The sequence below is a fragment of the Theropithecus gelada genome, chromosome 3, assembly GCF_003255815.1.
Source record: "Theropithecus gelada isolate Dixy chromosome 3, Tgel_1.0, whole genome shotgun sequence".
Taxonomy (NCBI): Eukaryota; Metazoa; Chordata; class Mammalia; order Primates; family Cercopithecidae; genus Theropithecus; species Theropithecus gelada.
Window position 1 is genome coordinate 23,091,880 of NC_037670.1, and position 18,558 is coordinate 23,110,437.

The 18,558-nt window shown below is 43.2% G+C and overlaps 1 protein-coding gene across 1 annotated transcript in view; it reads right to left on the bottom strand.

Annotated features, from left to right (window-relative positions):
* PCP4 (Purkinje cell protein 4) overlaps window positions 1-15,871 on the bottom strand; it is a 61,048-nt gene extending 45,177 nt beyond the window's left edge. The window contains exon 1 of the mRNA XM_025379591.1: window positions 15,678-15,871. Coding sequence (XP_025235376.1) covers window positions 15,678-15,686 — 9 coding nt within the window. The 5' untranslated portion in view covers window positions 15,687-15,871. The remainder of the gene's footprint in view (window positions 1-15,677) is intronic.
* Window positions 15,872-18,558: the final 2,687 nt, after the last annotated feature.

Consider the following 18,558-nt stretch of genomic DNA (forward strand, 5'->3'; position numbering starts at 1 on the left):
AGGGTGGAAAACTGTCAATGAAAGATTAGTGTAACGACAGAAACTGAGCTGTGCCTGTAACTCACCCATTTAAGGGCAAGTCTTTCTTATACAGATGATTAAGGGGGAAAACCAACAGGCAGGGCCAGTCTTCTAGAACTAAATGAAACTGACGATGTAATCATTTCAAGAACACTAAGGACGCCTGCCTGTCCCTCCGAGGATGATGTGGTTCTTCTAGCAATTTTATACTTCAAAGGCTAGGGAAGATGACATGAAGTCAGAAAACTCACATGGGGTCTTCCTGGATTACAAAAACTGGCCACAGAGAAAGACACATCTTTCCTTTGCTTTGAGCAGTAATGCCAGCTTTCCATTCCCCCAGTCCTCCCCAATACAGCTGGTAACATGCCATGCCAGGTGTACTCAGATAAAAGCCAAAGAATGACCAAAGACCACAGAATGAAATGTCACAATAGCTGGGAGACTCTTGCCCTGCCAGTCCCTTAGCAGTCATCCATCCTGAATGATCTCTCATCATGGCCACACTGGCTCTGCCACGGTTGAGCCACGCATAATGTACTGCTGCACTCAGCATCCTCATCAAGTGAACAACAAGGTGTGAGAAAGAAAGGACACAGGCCAAACCCACTGTTATCCAAGAGAAGCCCATATTTAGAGCTGAGCGAATAGATGACACCTCCAAGTTCGGTAAAGATGTTTTGCTTTCTTTGCACCAAGGCACAAGGCTCTGTCTGCAAATGCAAGCAGCTATGTTTTTTCAGTCACAGTAACAACAGCTAAACGCTTTCATGGAAACAAGCCTACTATGAGGTGGCTACTACCTTTATCCCGACCTGATGGAGAGAAAACTTGAGACACGGAGAGGCTTAGGAATATGCCCAAGCTTGTTACAGCTACGTGAGGGGGTCAGGGAATGGAATTGGAGTCTGAGCAGATCGACTTGGTAGTCTGAGAACTTGCCATTTCATCTTTCTGGTCTAGAGGGGGAAAGATTGGCTTGGAAGATGGAAAACCTGACTTGGACGCCCCCTTTCTGCTGTCAACAATGCAGACGTGTTATGCCTCAGTCCATCTGGTTGCAGAGTTGGAACCATGTTTCCTGCCCTTTCTTATTTTAAAGCAACATTGTGGAAATGTATGACATCGCACAAGACTCTGCATTTGAAAATAGGTGGGCCGTTTTAGGAAAAAGACGGGACAAATGCATTTCACATTGTCAGGGAACTCAATAATGCATCACTCAGGGTGCCGTGTCTGCTGTGATGTCAGAACCGCAGATGTAGGCCGGGTGCGGTGGCTCAAGCCTGTAATCCCAGCACTTTGGGAGGCCGAGACGGGCGGATCACGAGGTCAGGCGATCGAGACCATCCTGGCTAACACGATGAAACCCCGTCTCTACTAAAAGATACAAAAAAAAAAAAAAAAAAACTAGCCGGGCGTGGTGGCGGCGCCTGTAGTCCCAGCTACTCCGGAGGCTGAGGCAGGAGAATGGCGTGAACCCGGGAGGCGGAGCTTGCAGTGAGCCGAGATCGGGCCACTGCAATCCAGCCTGGGCGACAGAGCGAGACTCCGTCTCAAAAAAAAAAAAAAGAAAAAAAAAAAAAAAAAAAAAAGAAAAAAGAAAAAAGAACCGCAGATGTACGTTTCATGCATCTGTGAGGACAGGACTCTGGGACCGTGAAAACAGTTCTTGCTTCATAATTCACTCTCCAGGTGTCTCAACGTGTTTTTCAGGTGTTTAACTGGCTTCCTAGACCCCCATGCAAACCCTCTTCCTGTGGAGGCTGCTGCCACTGTTCCTGCAATGACTTCTTGCCATGGAATGCACATGTGTAGTTCATTCAGCACTGTGTGCTGCTAAACATGTTTCTCCAACAGTGAGTGTCCCAAGCTTCAGAAGATGGAGATTTTCTTTTTTGGTGTAATAATAAACAAACAGCCAGGCTTTTTCCCCCTCAACATTCAACTAGAACAAAAATAGCTTCAGAAAACAGTAGAAGCCTGAGGTTGGATACTTTTGGAAAAAGGGAATGTTTTGTCCTAAATCAGCTGTCACAGCCCAAGAAATGATGGAGACTCAGATAAGAAGACAGGTAAAAGTTCTATGGGCCATTTGATCAGCTGCTCTCTGCAGAAGTGAAAATTCTACTTTCCCCACACAAAAAAATGCACACTACCAACAACCAACTCAGTCTAACAGCTGTGCCTCCTTCATAGTAGATATTTGTTCCATATTTTGTTTCAAATTCCTTTGAAATCCAGAAGGATTTAATTGACTGTAAAATAAAACCCAATTCCAATTTAAACATTGTTTTCCAGAGACGAGGCACTTACAAATGGCCAAAGCTCACACCACCAAATTACTTCCTATCTGCACATATTGATCCTGGAATTACTAAGGTAGATCTCTTTATTTCCAAAGCCCTGTTTGCAAAACTGTTTCTTTAATTGAAAAAGCCTAGTACATCTGCATTCTGTTCCCTCTGGACATACTCAGGAAGAGGAAGTGAGGACCAAAGACTTGATAGAAAAACACTTGGGACAAAACTAGCCAGTAGATGCTTTCACCTGGATAAACAACCAACACTCAGTAAAGACAGTTGGAATCAGAACTCAAGGACTTGTGCACACAGAGTTTAGCATTTATACGGCTTTAAAAAATACACACACATACATATATATATATATATATATGGCTCCAGACATTGCAAAGATAATGGAATTATGTGTCTTCAGCTCTGCCTCTTTTTTTTTTTTTCATTAAAAAGCAATTGGGATGCTTCTCATTTTGACCCAGGACTGGCCTCATTGGAGAGTGACCCGTGTGGTCCAAAGGGCCCACTCTCGGAAGGGCCCTGGCTTGGTCTGATATGTTGCTGTTCCCATCTTCAAATTCTAATCAATGTTTAACAAGGGGCATCATATCGATTTTTCATTGGGCCCACAAATTGTGTCACTGGTCCTGCCCTACTCCCTGTCACAGGCTTTTATGGATGTCCCAATGCTGAGCGACGTTACCTCAAACGAGGCTGAAGGCAGAGGGGGCCAGGAGGGAGCGTTACAGAACTGTGCTGTGTTTTTAAATGGCCTCACTTCTGCCAGCATCTGCCTGACTCTTCAGCCCGTATCTCTTTTCCTTGTTGTAATACTAATAGGACATTAAGGAGCCAGAGAAGGGGCCTCCAACACCACTGCTTGTACCTCTGGAGTTACATTTGGCGGCATTTATATTTTGTCATGTGAAAATTCGAAATCCTCATCCAAAATGCAACTGTGGGGGAACTCTCATAGGAATTTCAGCCAATTCTGGCTCCCAGCAAGAACTCAGCAAAAAAGTGATGACATGGAAATTCATAGAATAGTGCCTGAAAAATGAAATGAATCATTTTTAAAGATGGCAAAGATGGAATCTGGATGAAAAATAACTATGAACTTGAAAGAGGTATTTGGTGGAGGTGCTTGACAAATTGCTACATCTATTTTAAGAAATTTTCTTGGCCGGGCATCGTGGCTTAATGCCTATAATCCCAGCTCTTTGGGAGGCCAAGGCAGGCAGATCATTTGAGGTCAGGAGTTTGAGACCAGCCTGGCCAACATGGTGAAACCCCATCTCTACTAAAATTACAAAGTTAACTGGGTGTGGTGGTGGGCACCTGTAATCCCAGCTACTCGGGAGGCTGAGACAGGAGAATCACTTGAACCCAGGAGGTGGAGTTTGCAGTGAGCTGAGATCATGCCATTGCACTGCAGCCTGGGCAAAAAGAGTGAAACTCAGTCGCAAAAAAAAGAAAAGAAAAGAAAAGAAAAGAAAAGAAAAGAAAAGGAAGAAAGAAAGAAAGAAAGAAAGAAAGAAAGAAAGAAAGAAAGAAAGAAAGAAAGAAAGAGAGAGAGAGAAAATTGTATTCAAGAAGAAGTAAAATATCCCACATTTCTGAGATGTCGAACATTTCCAGAAATGATATTTGAGATGTGGCACAGTATTATCTAGATATTTTGACAGGACTTAAGCATATGTGAGAACAGAGCTATAAATATAGGGTTGAGCCCACTCCCTGAACAAGCTTCAAATAGAAGACAATAATATATTGGTTAATAAGCCGCTAGAAGTTCTGAGATACAGAGTGCAATGATACTCTACCATGAGCAAGCACGGATAGATACTCTCACAAAGGGAAATTACAGACATACCTAAATCCATGTACACAGTTCTCACAATAGGAACATATACATTTTATAACCAACCAACATGTGCACTTTCAAAAATGTAATTGACTGTCCTCATTAATCTCTTTCCAATATACAGGAGACTTTTCACTTTTAAAGAAAGATGCAACAAGTCCATACAGCCCGAATATTCATTGACATGGGTGAGAAAATGTCCAACATGTTTAAAGCAATTTTTATCACCAGGGAGGAGTTCAGAATTAACTACAGTATCATAATGGACATGTATCTGTACAATGAGCTTGAAGATTGCTAAATTCTCACATGGCTCTAAAATGTATGACTTCTAAGACTCACAGAGTGCTGTCATAGTGCTATTCTTCAATCAATGTGTGCTGAGCCCCTACTTGTGTAAGCCCTGGCTGCTTTGGAAAGGTTACCACTGGCAACTCCTTTCCTCTCCTTCCCAGCCGTGAGAAATGGCAAATTAACCCATGCATCCTGGCACTTGCTTTATACAGAGAATAGGCCTGTAGCTCTGCATGGACACCAGAGTAGAGTTAATTTTATGTGATTCTGTCTCCCCCTACAAGTTCTTTAAGGGGTAAGGACCACGTCTTATTGATTCTCCATCAATGTGAGTTCAATGATACAACACTGGGAAGATGAAATGGTATAGAAGAAGACATTCTCTCTCTCTCTCTCTCTCTCTCTCTCTCTCTCATCACAATCTAGAAGAAAAAAAGAAATGTGACTACAAAATTTGTGATAACTGATTATATATGCAACAGTTTTGGCCATAAAAAGAGTCACCATTTTCTGGAAAAACGTTTTCTAAAAATGGTATACGTTAGGGTTCAGAATGCTCTTTCTCATTCAAACAGAGCCCTAGAGAGTAAGCAAGGCTTGAAGGTGATTGGTATAACCTCAAAGTCAAGAACACTGCAGGCAAAACAAAAGAAAACTTTGCCAACAAGGGTCTTGTTTCTTTGATTGTTTTGTTTTTGTGTTTGTTTTTGTTTTGAGGCAGGATCTGGCTCTGTTGTCCAGGCTGGAGTGCAGTAGCATGATCATGGCTCACTGGAACCTCCACCTCCTGGGCTCAAACCATCCTCCCATCTCAGCCTCCTGGGTAGCTGGGACTACAGGAATGTACCACCACACCCGGCTATTTTTTTTTTTTTTTTAATTTTTGGTAGAGATGGGGTTTCACCATATTGCCCAGGCTGGTCTCTAACTCCTGGGCTTAATCAGTCCTCCCGCCTGGGTCTCCCAAAGTGCTGGGATTACAGGAGTGAGCCACCATGTCCAATAAGGGTCTTAATGAAACATTCCACAGGGTAGCATTATGAACATTTCTCAGCTTCTCCGTGTGTGATGGGATGGGAGGCTGGGGGTATCAGGGTGGAAGCTGGAATCCCCAGAAATAGAGTGGAAGACCTGGTGAAGAAAAAAATGGCTTTGTCAAGATTTCTGCGGCTATTCTTTTTTTACTCAAGGCTAATAAAAATATTCAGGACAATTTTAATTTAATAAATTACTTGTGCAAACCCTAAGTGGAATTCGCACAGGTTTAAAAGAAATTGGGTTGTATCCAGAAAATGACAAATGGAATAGGATGGAAAATGTGGAAGGGAAACTTAGGCTTTCTCTCAAGAAGCTCTGTGATTTTGCACAAGATTCATTGTTGGACACTCAGTCCCCTATTTTAAAATGACCACTTTGAATGAAATGGTAGCAATGCCCTTCTCTGATTCCCTGAATTCTAAGTGGAACTATAAAAATTGACAGTCTTTCTCAAGGTCAACAGTCCTTAAGCAGGCTGATACCAACTCAAGGAAGGGCAGAACCACCATTTTCAGTGGCATAGGTTGTTCACAGCACAACTCCAAGAGGTGCTGTTGGCACAGACTACAGTGTCAACGGCACCTCTGGGGTTGTAAGGTGCTTCACTGTCACAAACACTCATGGTAAAGAAGATTTCTTTAGGATTTCTATTTATATGTGTGTAGGATCTAAGATCAATTTAAAAATTATGTTTAATTAATAGCTAATATCTGGATTGATACTGACATCATCACTTGGTGGGTAGGAAAGAGTAGGAGTGCCACAATTGGAGATTGTCCCAGACACACTGCCTGTTGACTTGCTCTCAGCATATCATCACATGATGCATTGCAGTTCCTTGTGTTCCGTTAAGAGGATTTATAGATTATACAATCTACCTTTAAGTAAACTAATCTTCCTGCAGTAGGTAAGTGGCTTTTAAAATTTCCTATACAGTCACAGGCCGCAACATAGATGAACCTTGAAGACATTACACTAAGTAAAATAAGCCAGTCTCAAAAAGACAAATACTGTATGATTCCACGCATATGAGGTACCTAACGTAGTCATACTGATAGAGGTAAGAAATAGAATGGGTTTGCCAGGGGATAGGGGCGGGGTAGTGGAGAGTGGTTGTTGAACGGATGCAGAGTCTTGGCTTTGAAAGATGAAAAAGTTCTGTGGACATGTTTCGCAGTGTAAACATAATTAATATAATACTGCTGAACTGTACACTTAAAAGTGGTTAAAATAGTAAATTGTATATGTCTTTTACCACAGTTGAAAAATTCTTCATAAAATCATAGACTGAAAATAATACTGACACCACCAGCACAAACACCAAGGAAACAATAGAAACACTAACTAAACCTTCTATTCTTAGGATGTCTTCATGGGCATCAATACAAGCTTAAAAACCTCAGCCATCAAATTAGACTCAAAAAGTACAGTTACCAAAAAGTCTATTGGAATTAGATTTCCATACCCTTCCTTTAACAATTAACTCTTACTATATTAGCATATTAGCATGTATACATAATTGTAAAATCAAAAAATATTTGTTGTGTATACATGGTCAAATTTTTTTCCTATTAGGGTACACTATCAAAAACTTCAGAATATTGATACGCATAATCATTGTGGACACTATTCCATTGTTCTGTTATGGATCTTCAGGAAGATTGAGAAGATAGTTCTCAGAACATTGATATGTTAAAACAGACAGTTGTTAGAGCAATGACAGTTGTGGAAAGTCATAGAAGGCAAGAGGACAAAATTACGTCAAGTCACCCTTCATTGTTTTAAGGAGAAGATGTCACTATGGCATAATGATTTGAAGTTTTGCTTCTTGCTATTTCTATCTAAAACTCTCTAGAAGATGCAGAGATAAGATCTGTAAAGGAAGGCTCCACACCATCGCCCGTCTTGAACATGGGCAGGTTTGTGGCAGCGCCAGTGTCTGTGTGCATGCTGTCACCCTTCAGAGATGAGGAGACGAGCACCCAGAATGCTGTCACACAACCACACTCAGCTCGAAATTTGACCCATTCATTGCATCAGAGATTTGTCTGCATACTAAAAAAAAAAAGTGAGAAAATTTACAATTTGAAAAAGAAAACGCTAAATACAATTGGTCATTTTGCTGAGCTCATGAAAAAAAAAAGTGATATTTTTCTAACAACTCCTAATGAAACAGTGGCTATTATTTAATAAAGAAATTGCATACAGTAGTTCCTCCTTAATCTTCCTTGGTTTCACTTTCTGAAGTTTCAGTTACCTGCTCTTAACCACAGTCCAAAAATATTGGATGGAAAATCCCAGAAATAAACAATTCGTAAGTTGCAAATTGCACTCTGTACTGAGTAGCATTATGAAACCGCTTGCTGTTTGAGGACATGAAACATTCATTTGTCCAGCGTATCCACACTGTCCACACTACCTGCCCGTAGCCACTTAGTAACACTTCTAGTTATCATCATACGGAAAAAGCATAGCATGCATAGGATTCGGTACCACCCACACTTTCAGCCATCCACTGAGTGTCTGAAGACAAGGGGAAACTACTGTACATAAGAATCATAAATTTTAAAGCAGGTGTAATCTTTTAACTAGCTTTTTAAAAAAATGCTAGAACTTGTATTTTAGTATTAAAATATTATAATACTAGCACCTGATGGACAGATGTTTATATATACATATTTTAAGATCTTGGAAGAAAAGGAAGAAATTATATTATTTCTCCCTCTTGAGTTTCCTTGTTATATTTTTACTCTTATTTGATTAAGACACATGTTAATGGGTCTTGTCAACTTCTGGAGTCCTTTTTTCAGAGGTCGTATAAAATTAGAATAACCATTACTTCATTCGATTATTGACCAAACCACAGGTGTGGTGCTATGGGAACAGATGACTGTGTCTTTTGTCATGACACTATACCACAGACTTGGATTGTTATGCCAGGAATAGCGTGATCTCAAGCCAATCTGGATCCCAATTTGCTATCAAATCGTCATAAATAATATTTAACATTCGAAAGTTGTCTTTTGAACTACGAGGCAGAGGTCTGACTCGTGTATGGCTGGAGATGGTGTAGTCTCATCCAAGTCCAAGACTGTCCTAAAATAGAGGGCAGAAACCTTGAAGAGAGGGACTCCCCTGCTCTCTATTCTAGCTCCTTTGTGAGGAAAATTGCCTTATTTGAATGGTTGGAACAGTTCACAGCTTTTGCTTCCTTGCCCCTAAATGTTCAATTGGTGGATGATTACCTTCCTGCTTTATGAGTCTAATTTGTCTTCCTTTTATTTATAAAATGGCAGGTTAAGAGTAAAATATAAAATAATGGCATTTAGTGGGTGATTGATTTTTCTACCGGCAATGCCATAAATATGGGCCAAGTGTTTCCCTTTTAGAAATGGAACGAGCAGTAAATTCAGTGAGATTCTGAAGCATAAATTTAGAGCTCTTCATGAAGCATAAACAACATACAAGCAGACCCATGCCTGGAATGGGTGGCTTAAGCTAAATTGTTCATGTAGAATGACCCCAACATGAATGTGGCGTTTATAGGTTTGAGCCATTGATGACTGTGGCAAGCTTGCTTTGTTTGTGGCATAAAACAATCCGTTATCGAACATTCCCATATCTATACCCCAAAAGCACCTGCGCCTGGGTGATGGGAAAACGTTTCTGTATTCATCGTTCATATGGCACCTCATTTGAAAGATGGGAAGAAGAATGGCAAATAGTTTATTCCTGGGGATGACAGGGTGCACCTGCAGCAAAGACTCTGACAGATCAAGCTAGATCGGTTTTGGTTTTATTGGAAAACACCATGAAAGATACTCTTTCCTTTAATTGGGGATATTAAGTCCACACAGTCACCAGTTGCAATTTGGGTTTGAAGTTCAACTTTTCCTAATAGAGAAGGGGTCAAAATTAAGCAGGAACATGTGTTTCCCGGGGCTGATGATTGTAAAGAGTTGCCGTAAAACTTGTTTCCCCAATCATGCATTTTATGAAGAAATGCTGTGGGGTTAAAAAGTCTCAGGTTTTCCCTTTTGAATTTTGAAAAGCAGAGATCCTATCAGATTAATCACACAAGGATATGGACGTGCAATTCAGTTTCGAACTCCCCAAGAAGAGAAATTTGAATCCATCCCTTTTTGCATATAAATTTGCATATATTCCTGTTTCAAATATAAATTTACTAAAATATTTAAATATTCAAATATCAATTATTTATGTTAACTAATGAGTATGCTATTAAGAATTAATTTTAGGTGATAATTAAACTATTTACTTGCAATACTATGCAACTTGCTTTCCACGTGCTAGATATATTTTACCCTCAACAATATGCCAGAGTTTACAACTGGGCTGATGGCGATTGGGCACTAGGGCCTATATCACTACACGTCTGCTTAGAACTCTCCCTTGTTCTCTTCTAATCACAGTTAAATTGGTTTTCTGTTTCAATACAGCAAACCATTTTCCAAGGGATTCACAGGCTCTGACTCTCTGGCTAGTCTCTTTTGTTTGAATTTCATTGAGCTTATCTGAAGTGAGTTAGTCTCAACGGAGACAACACAGAAACATGAGATATTAGAATTGTATGTCCCTCGCTCAGTTCCCATATTTTCCCTGACATTTCCCCAAATGCCACGAGTTCCTTCTGTTGAGATTCTTCTTACTTTTTCTCATTTTCTTTTACTGTCATGAGAGCACTTGTGTTGTGTATATAACAATGCACCCATTTCCCACATGAAAGGATTTAAATAGCAAACACGGGTTTCAAACCAGGAGTAAAGAACAAAAGACGGAATACATCTTTTCCAAATGTATCCCAACCACAATCCTCAATATTTAGAAAAGAGAATGCCTGGCCTTTTGATGACAGCAACTGATAAATCCACATCCCAAAACTTATTTATTCATTCAGTAACTGGACATTTACCAAGTGCCAAATCAGCAGTCAGGCTTGTAAATGACATAAAATTGTCCCTGTTGGGAAGTTCACAGTCTAGGATGCTTGTAATCAATACTCTGCAGCCTATAATACTTTAACAGCATGGTTTTTAATGTTGTTTCATAAAAATATCATTCAATATAACATAAACCTGTATGCATGCATCCCCTAAAATTCTTCTTTTATCCCAGTATGAAGACCTTTCTAGAAAGTCATTCTAAATTAATGAAAAGCCCCAGGCTTAGTCCTGATATTATCTGTGTGTCCAAATAGTTCAACGTGACCAGTGGTCTAAGAACAGAAGGATCACAGACAAATTGTGAATACCTTCCCCCGATCACATCTCTAATGAAGCACTGAGAGTAGAAAATAGAAATTTTTAAAATAACACAGGCCGGGCCCGGTGGCTCACACCTGTAACCCCAGCACTTTGGGAGGCCGAGGTGGGCAGATCACCTGAGCTCAGGAGTTTGAGACCAGTCGGACCAATATGGTGAAACCCCGTCTCTACTAAAAATATAAAAATTAACTGGGCATGGTGTGGGCACCTGTAGTCCCAGCTGCTCGGGAGGCTGAGACAGGAGAATTGCTTGAACCCGGCAGGCGGAGTTTGCAGTAAGTAGAGATCACACCACTGCACTCCAGCCTGGGCTACAGAGCGAGACTCTGTCTCAAAAAAATAACTAACTAACCAACTAACTAAATAAATAATAAATAACACAAAGAATGTGTTCATCATCAGTTTAAGAAAATTTCCATTACAAAACCACATGTTTTCTTTTCATCTTGATCACACTACTTCACTAAACCTTTAATAAAATCTATAGTGAGTCATTTATTTTCTTTTTGAAAAAAAAAATATACATCTTTCATTGTGTCATTCTTAAAATTCAAAAGGGAAAACCTGAGACTTTTTAACCCCACAGCATTTCTTCATAAAATGCATGATTGGGGACACAAGTTTTACGGCAACTCTTTACAATCATCAGCCCCGGGAAACACATGTTCCTGCTTAATTTTGACCCCTTCTCTATTAGGAAAAGTTGAACTTCAAACCCAAATTGTAACTGGTGACTATGTGGACTTAATATCCCCAATTAGAGGAAAGAGTATCTTTCATGGTGTTGTGCAACAAAACCAAAACCGATCTAGCTTGATCTGGCAGAGTGTTTGCTGCAGGTGCACCCTCAAATGGGGTTATAATTACTTAAGAAGTTGGATTGTCATTTGATCTCCTGTTACTGGGTTTTCCAGACCATTTGCAAAACCCACATTTTACGCAGTCACCCTCAGAATCTGTGCTTAACAACTGGTCTAAAACACACAGCTCCTTACAAATCTACTCACCCACCCATTAGCATCTGTTTGAGTTTACTCTTACATCATAAGAAGCTCAAAGCTGTAATCTTTCTCTTCTTAGGCTCTGTTTCATTTTAACATAAGTACCTCCACTGGGTAACCATGATAGTCAACTATGTAAGCCCCAAACCACTGTTGTATGATACTTTTAAATCAGTGGCAAAACATTTTTTTTTTAATTCATGCTTATTCTATGCCCTCACCTCACAAGGTAACTGCATGTAAGCCTCCCATTTGCAATCTCTGTCAAGAAAAATGCCATTTACGGCTTTCTTATTCCTTTAGAGATTATTGTACGTTTTAACGTATGCATTAAATTTGACATTGATTCTGTTTGGGTGCTAAGAACAGACATGCGTATCTAAAGATTTGCCCTTCAATGTCCTTGGTGTTGTTCAAACCATGCCTTTGATGGGCATCGTCTTTCACTGCGGCCAATGTCTGGACGAAAGAGCGAGCCACGGGCCTGGCACTGAGTTGCACTTTCCTGTCCACGCCAAAGAAAGAAAAGAGCCCAGCCCGTGACCGTGAAACTCGGGGTTACAAAGAGGCTTTTCCCTAAGGGGTCTCGAGTCCGATTAATAGCTGTCATTTGATTATGTGACCTGGACCGTCTCCAACCCGCACCCTAAACAGGCCAAGGGTGTCACGTTTTTAAATTCACGCTCCAGATGTTCGTCCTTATGCCTTCCAACCTTGCCCCCGGCCCTCCTAAATGAGTTCTTTTGAAAAGCAACTTAAAAATAGACACCTAAAGGAGAACACGGGACTGACTGTCATTACTGCAGGAACTCTTTTTTCAAAGCTCTTTTAAGTGACTAAAGAAAGGTAATCATTTTTCCTGTGCCTGAGTGAGTACGATGAGGGAGAAAGCATGCACCTTGTAAACTGAGGCTGTGGTGGTTAGGATTTCTGATCCAGCTGATAGACTTCAGCCTGCATTCTGATCCCTGCTACATTCTCTTCCAATTCATCTCATAGATTGCTGCAGGCACATCTGACATATTTTAATACTGAAATGTAAATCAGACACCCCCACTAACCACCTCCTCTCTCTCACATTACCCTAAATTTGGACTTTACTTTCCTCATTGTACTTTACTTTCTTGAGCTGTTCTTTTCTATCGCATGTCATTTTCCCTAAAAAGTGTTGTTACAGGAAGTAAAGAAGACGTCCTGTTGTAAAGCTGCCCAGTTTAAAGCCAGTTCGAGGCTCCCTTTGTTGCTCCATCTTTCCCTTAAAGGCGGGGAGGCCTGGAAGTGCAGAGCAGACCCCGGGGAGTATATGACACTTTGGGGTCCTCTCCACCCAGCAGGCTCATCCACTGGCCCGGGTAAGCAGCTAATGAGCTCCGGAGTCTCTACAGCAGGCACTCAGCCCTGGCGCTGCAGCAGGCACTATTGCCCACCAGACCCCAATCAATCCTAAGGTCAAGGAAAGTCTGGCAAATTCCATTGCTCTGGCTTTCTTTGGTAATTAGTCACACCCACAAGTAAATGATGATCTGAAAGCTATTTCCACCTGAGAGTTATTAAAACTAGAAGCCACATTTAATTCATCCAACCAAAGAAACCCCTTGAGGGGTGCCGCGAAGGGGGAATCCAGTTCTCTACCCAGAAAGGAGCTTCTGTTCCACTTTATTAAATATTTTAAGCAGATTTGAGGTTTAGTCAAAGGACAAATTCCTGCTCTCCAAGGAGCACACGCCCAGGAACGTGGAGATCAGCCAGGAGCGGTGGCCACCCTGGTGGTCAGAGGGAGGGGGCCTCACGTGATGTGAGGGGAAGAAGAGGGCAGGAGGCACGATGAGGCGCAGGGAGCTGGGAGGGGTTTTGTGAGCAGCAAGAGGAGGCAGAAAAGTGGGATGCGCCTCTTGTGTGCTTTTATCCACATGAAAGGAACTAAGGCAAGAGCTCTGTAAGAACCTATCATGTGTCTGATAAGTGCCAGGGCAGGGCGGTGACTGCAGAGCTGCCCTGATTACATGTTCAGCAAGAACCAGGCTGAGACCCTAATCACAGGTCAGCTCTGGAACACACGCTTTCTCCCTGGAGACCTGCACAGTTGAGTGAGCCCAGCAGAGCTGAGCATCCTGGGGAGTTCATGAGCACTTTGCTGGCCAAGAGCCTCAGCAAGAGATGGCATGACTGAGCCAGAATCCCAGGATAGCTGACTTGATTCAAGAGGCCACCCCTCAGTGCTGTGCTGCTTTCTAAGTCCTTCTTCTATAGGAAACTCTTATTGAATAAGTTGTATATGAAGAAAAGCCATTCCATGCAGCCATCCCTTCTTGTTGTAAGCAAGGTGAGCCGATGTGGACATAAGAGCTTCTGAAATATCTGTAGAGTCCAGCAGAAAGCCCCTCCCCCTAGCCTGTGGGAAATGGAGGTCTCATCCTCATCATTCCATCTCTATTTCAGAGCCTCAACTTCCTTCTTTCTTTCTTTCTCCTCGCCTCCCCTCTCCCCCTCCAACCTCTGGCATCCCCGCTGTTCAGCAAATTCCATACACATTTAGACATCAAGATTCACCTGGCGGTCAACCACCGAGCATTGAATCAGCCCAAGTCTTGGCTCTATTGTTCATTAGCTGGTAACCTCGAGCCACTTAGTTCCCATCTCTGTGCCTCAGTGTCCTCATCTGTCAATTGGGAATAATAATGGTGCCCACTGCACAGCATTGTTGAGAGGTTCAAAGAAGGTGACAGGTGTGGAGAGAGCCTGACACTGTCGGCACACAGACCGTTAGGCAAGTGTTAGCTGCTGTCATAGGTACCGTTGGTGGTGGTGTTGGGAGAATTCCCACCTTCCACCCCACAGTCGGTCTCTCCCTGCTTCAAACCCTTGGCTCTGCCCCAAACCCCATTTCTAAGTTTTATAGTGCTTTGCTCTTCTTCTTGTCATGTTTACATCAAAAATCACCCATCAGAGAGATAAAAGCAAGGAGGAGGCATTTTATTTCTGAAGTTGTTAATTTTACCCTAGACTTCCAAGAAAAGAATCATCCATCTGTCAGAAAAAGACAGAGAAGATAAAAGATCTTTAAAAGTAATTATTTAAGTGCCAACCAAGAGGAAATGAAAATGCATTTGGCTCGGTTATCGAGCTGAATTAGAGAATGGTGTTGTACCACCACTAATCTGCTTCATAGACGAGAAAAAAGGAGAAGATGATTTTTAAAAAACAAACGTGCTGTCAGTTGGCCCCAACAAAACACATTCTGTATAAACATATTTAGAGAAGTGACTTTGGATTTGCAAAATTGTAGCTCCCCTTCTGCCAGGGCCGCCTCCGGTCTCAGAGCCACAGATCTATACACACAGATGTTTCCCAGCTCCTACTACTGTTTGCATTTCTTTCCCTGGTGCTCTGATTAACTGCAGAGATAGTTTGTACAACCGGGCCATGAAATGCCACCCATCGGCCAGCCCTTTCCCCACCTTGTCCCCTTCCCTTCCAAGGCTTGCGTTCACCAGAAGACCACCTGTCCACTCACATTCTGGAAGGTGCCACCGCGGGAATCATGCAAAGATACACATCTTCATAAGAGAATAAAACAATTGGCTTTCTCTTCTGAGCTCTAAAACCCAAAGCACTTTTCAAAGTCACAATTCAATCAGAAGCAAACAAAGCATCCCCTTCTCTTCCTCAGGTTAATTGTAAAAGTTGCAAACTTAACCAATTTCTGTACTGACCATTCAAACCAAGAGATCAATCCTGTCAGTCCTCCAAGCAAAGAATTACAGGATTAATTTCTTCCTCAGCACTGCTAAGCCCCTCACATTTCCTGACACTAATCCTTCAACCGAGGTCCCTTCTCACTCCTAAGTTTCCCTCTACAGGTCGAAGCATCACTCACCTCACTCATGTTGGCTCTAACTCAACAGCTCAGTCCCGCAGCTCAGCACAGAGAACACTGCTCAGGGGTCGCTGCTCCACCGGTTCTGGCTTTTCTCTTAAAAAGAGCTGCCCGGTGGCATCATGCCTCCCTGGAGCCAATGAAATGCATTCACCTGTCTGCAAGCCCGGCCGGCATCTGAGAGCAGCAAGGGCCACCTAGTGGTGAAAAAGAGAACGGCACGTTCGGTCACTGCTCCAAATTCCGCCAGAGATGGAAGGAATTGCTCGAGTTCTTTAAAAAGTAATGCGCTCCAGCTGGGCAGCAGAGAGAGACCCTGTCTCTTTAAAAAAGAAAAAGAAAAAAGTAAAAGCTAAAGTTTCAAAGATCATCACAGGGATGCCATTGTGCGTTTTTCAATGAGTGCAAGATTCACATGCATGAAAAATACCTTTCAAATGTCAGTGGGAAGGATTGTTTTTCTAAGGGAAAAGTTCTGCAAACACCTGCGTGTTTTCTGCTGCTGCAAACACCGGCTCACGCACCTCCGGGTTTCCCCAGGAGTTGTGTTTCCTTTGCCCTTTATAACACAAAACTCAGCCCAAGGACTTTAATCTCTCTGCTCTCTCACCCCCACCCCAAATCTGTGGCCCTGCTTGTACCCTGAGCTGGAAGGACAAGAGCAGATGGACTGGGACGTGGGGGTCGGTCCCCACGACTTCTACAAGGGAGGAGAGTGGCTCCAGCAGCCTTACTGATGTGCACTCCTCACAACCACAGCGGGGCCAGGAAGGAGCCTGGGCACTGGCCCTGGCCTGGTTAAAGGTCTCCTTGCCTCAGCCCTGTTCAGCCTTTCTGGGAAGAGGTTCCATCCTTTGTTCAGTCCCAACATCGTGAGACTCTGAAGAGTCTTCAAGACATCAGAGTGGGCCCTCAACTGTCCCAAAAAGGCGTCGTGCAGACTGAAGGCACATTCACATCTGTTACTCTGCCAGTCCTGGTACCGGACTTAATGGGTCTGGCGAGAAGACTGAAGCGTCGTGTGACCGGTCCCCAGCGCCCCTCATTTCCCTGTGCAGGGCAGGCCACCAGACTCCAGCCCATCAATCCTCTCTCCTCAGCTCAGCAGCCCCACACCCTCCGACCTGGACTGTCCTCGCTACATGCCCAGGTCACGGATGCGACCACATCCTCAGGTCCACCTTGGACAGCAAGCAGAAGGCCGTGCGCCCCCAAATGGGCACCGGCGAGCACAGACTACCCTCAGAGGCCTTGGCCAGGAGCGCCAGCTGGTCAGCACCCTCTCATCCACACCGTGGGAACACCAGGCAGCCAGACAGAGACTCTACTGTGGCTTCTCATGGAAACCAGTGTCCTTAACTTCCAGCCACTTCACATGGGGCCCTGTCTGTAGACAACTCCTGCTCCAGTGGGAAGTTTGATACATGAGTTATTATAAAATAACCCATATTTCACAGAGCAACAGAAACAAACATTTTATTTACATATATATATAAAAATACGTGTGTTATATTCTTTTACTTTTATATGTATATAAATTATTTATTTACATATCCTGACCTCACAAATCATTTGCAAACTAATAAAGGCAGCATCCTCCTTCTCCTCTGACTCCCCTTCTCCTACTTGCCCCCTCAATGCCATGCTTGGGAAGGCCCGCATGGGATGCCTTCAGGGTTGCCCAGGTGGTTAGTAATGAGAAAGGAGGAGAAGGAGGGCAGGGGTGAGGAACTGGAGTCATAGTGTCATCTGTGATGTATGACAGATCGACAGATTGGAAGAAGGGGGCTTGCTTATCTATACTAGGAGACACCTGTGATTTCTCAGGGGCAAAACTACACCCTCCCCAGGGCACTCCTGTCCTGTTGGGGGCTGGAGCCCCCACAGCCTGGAGGTGTAGAAGGGGCCTCCCAGTGGCAGCCTCTACGGGGTCCCTGCTGTGGTCCTCCAGGCTGTGCAGAGGGGACGTGGAGAATCAGCCTGTGCTCCGCTGGCTGGCTCTGGAGCAGACCTGCATTTTCTAACAACACAAAGACACATCAAGGGCTGCAGCAGCCTGGGCTTGGAGACACAGCTGTTAGTGCTGAGGCTCCAAGTAGAGGGGCAGGATTGGAGGTGCAGGGCTGGACCAAGGCTTTGCTGGGTAGACTCAGCAATTCTTTGGAAGCAGCCAAGGGACCAAAAAGGCTACTGGGGAGAGGGTGGGTTATGGTCTGAGCTGATTGCCTTCCTCCAGAATTCATACATTCAAGTCCTAACCCTTAATATCTCAAAATGTGACCTTATTTGGAGATAAGGTCTTTAAAGAGGTGATTAAGTTAAAACAAGGTCACTAGGGTGGGCCCTAATCCAATAGGACTGGTGTCCTTATAAGAAGAATAAATTAGGGCACAGGCAGTCGCAGAGGGACAACCCTGTGAGGATACAGGGAGAAGACGGCATCTACAAGCCAAGGAGAGAGGTCTCAGAGGAACCAGCCCTGCCGCCCCTTGACCTCACACTTTCAGCCTCCAGAACTGCCAGGGGATACATTTCGGTTGTTTAAGCCACGCGGTCTTGGTACTTGGTTCTCGTAGCCACAGGAAATGAAGGAAACAAACACAGATGCCATCGCAAGCACGCGGAGAAATTTCAGGGAAAGGATAGAAGTACCTGAAGGGGGATTTTCTCAAGACTTGCCTTGTGGCAAGCAATTTCATCCTATTTATTTCCCCAGAATATCTTTGGCAAAATAACTATCTCCTGTTAATGAGCTGTGGAGTTGTCCTGTTATAGAGAACACAGAGTAAATGTTCAGTATTGCTACAAAGGGAGGGTCAAGCTGCCCTGGGAAATCGGTGCTCACCAGTGACACAAGACAGGTCTGAGTGTGCAACCCAGC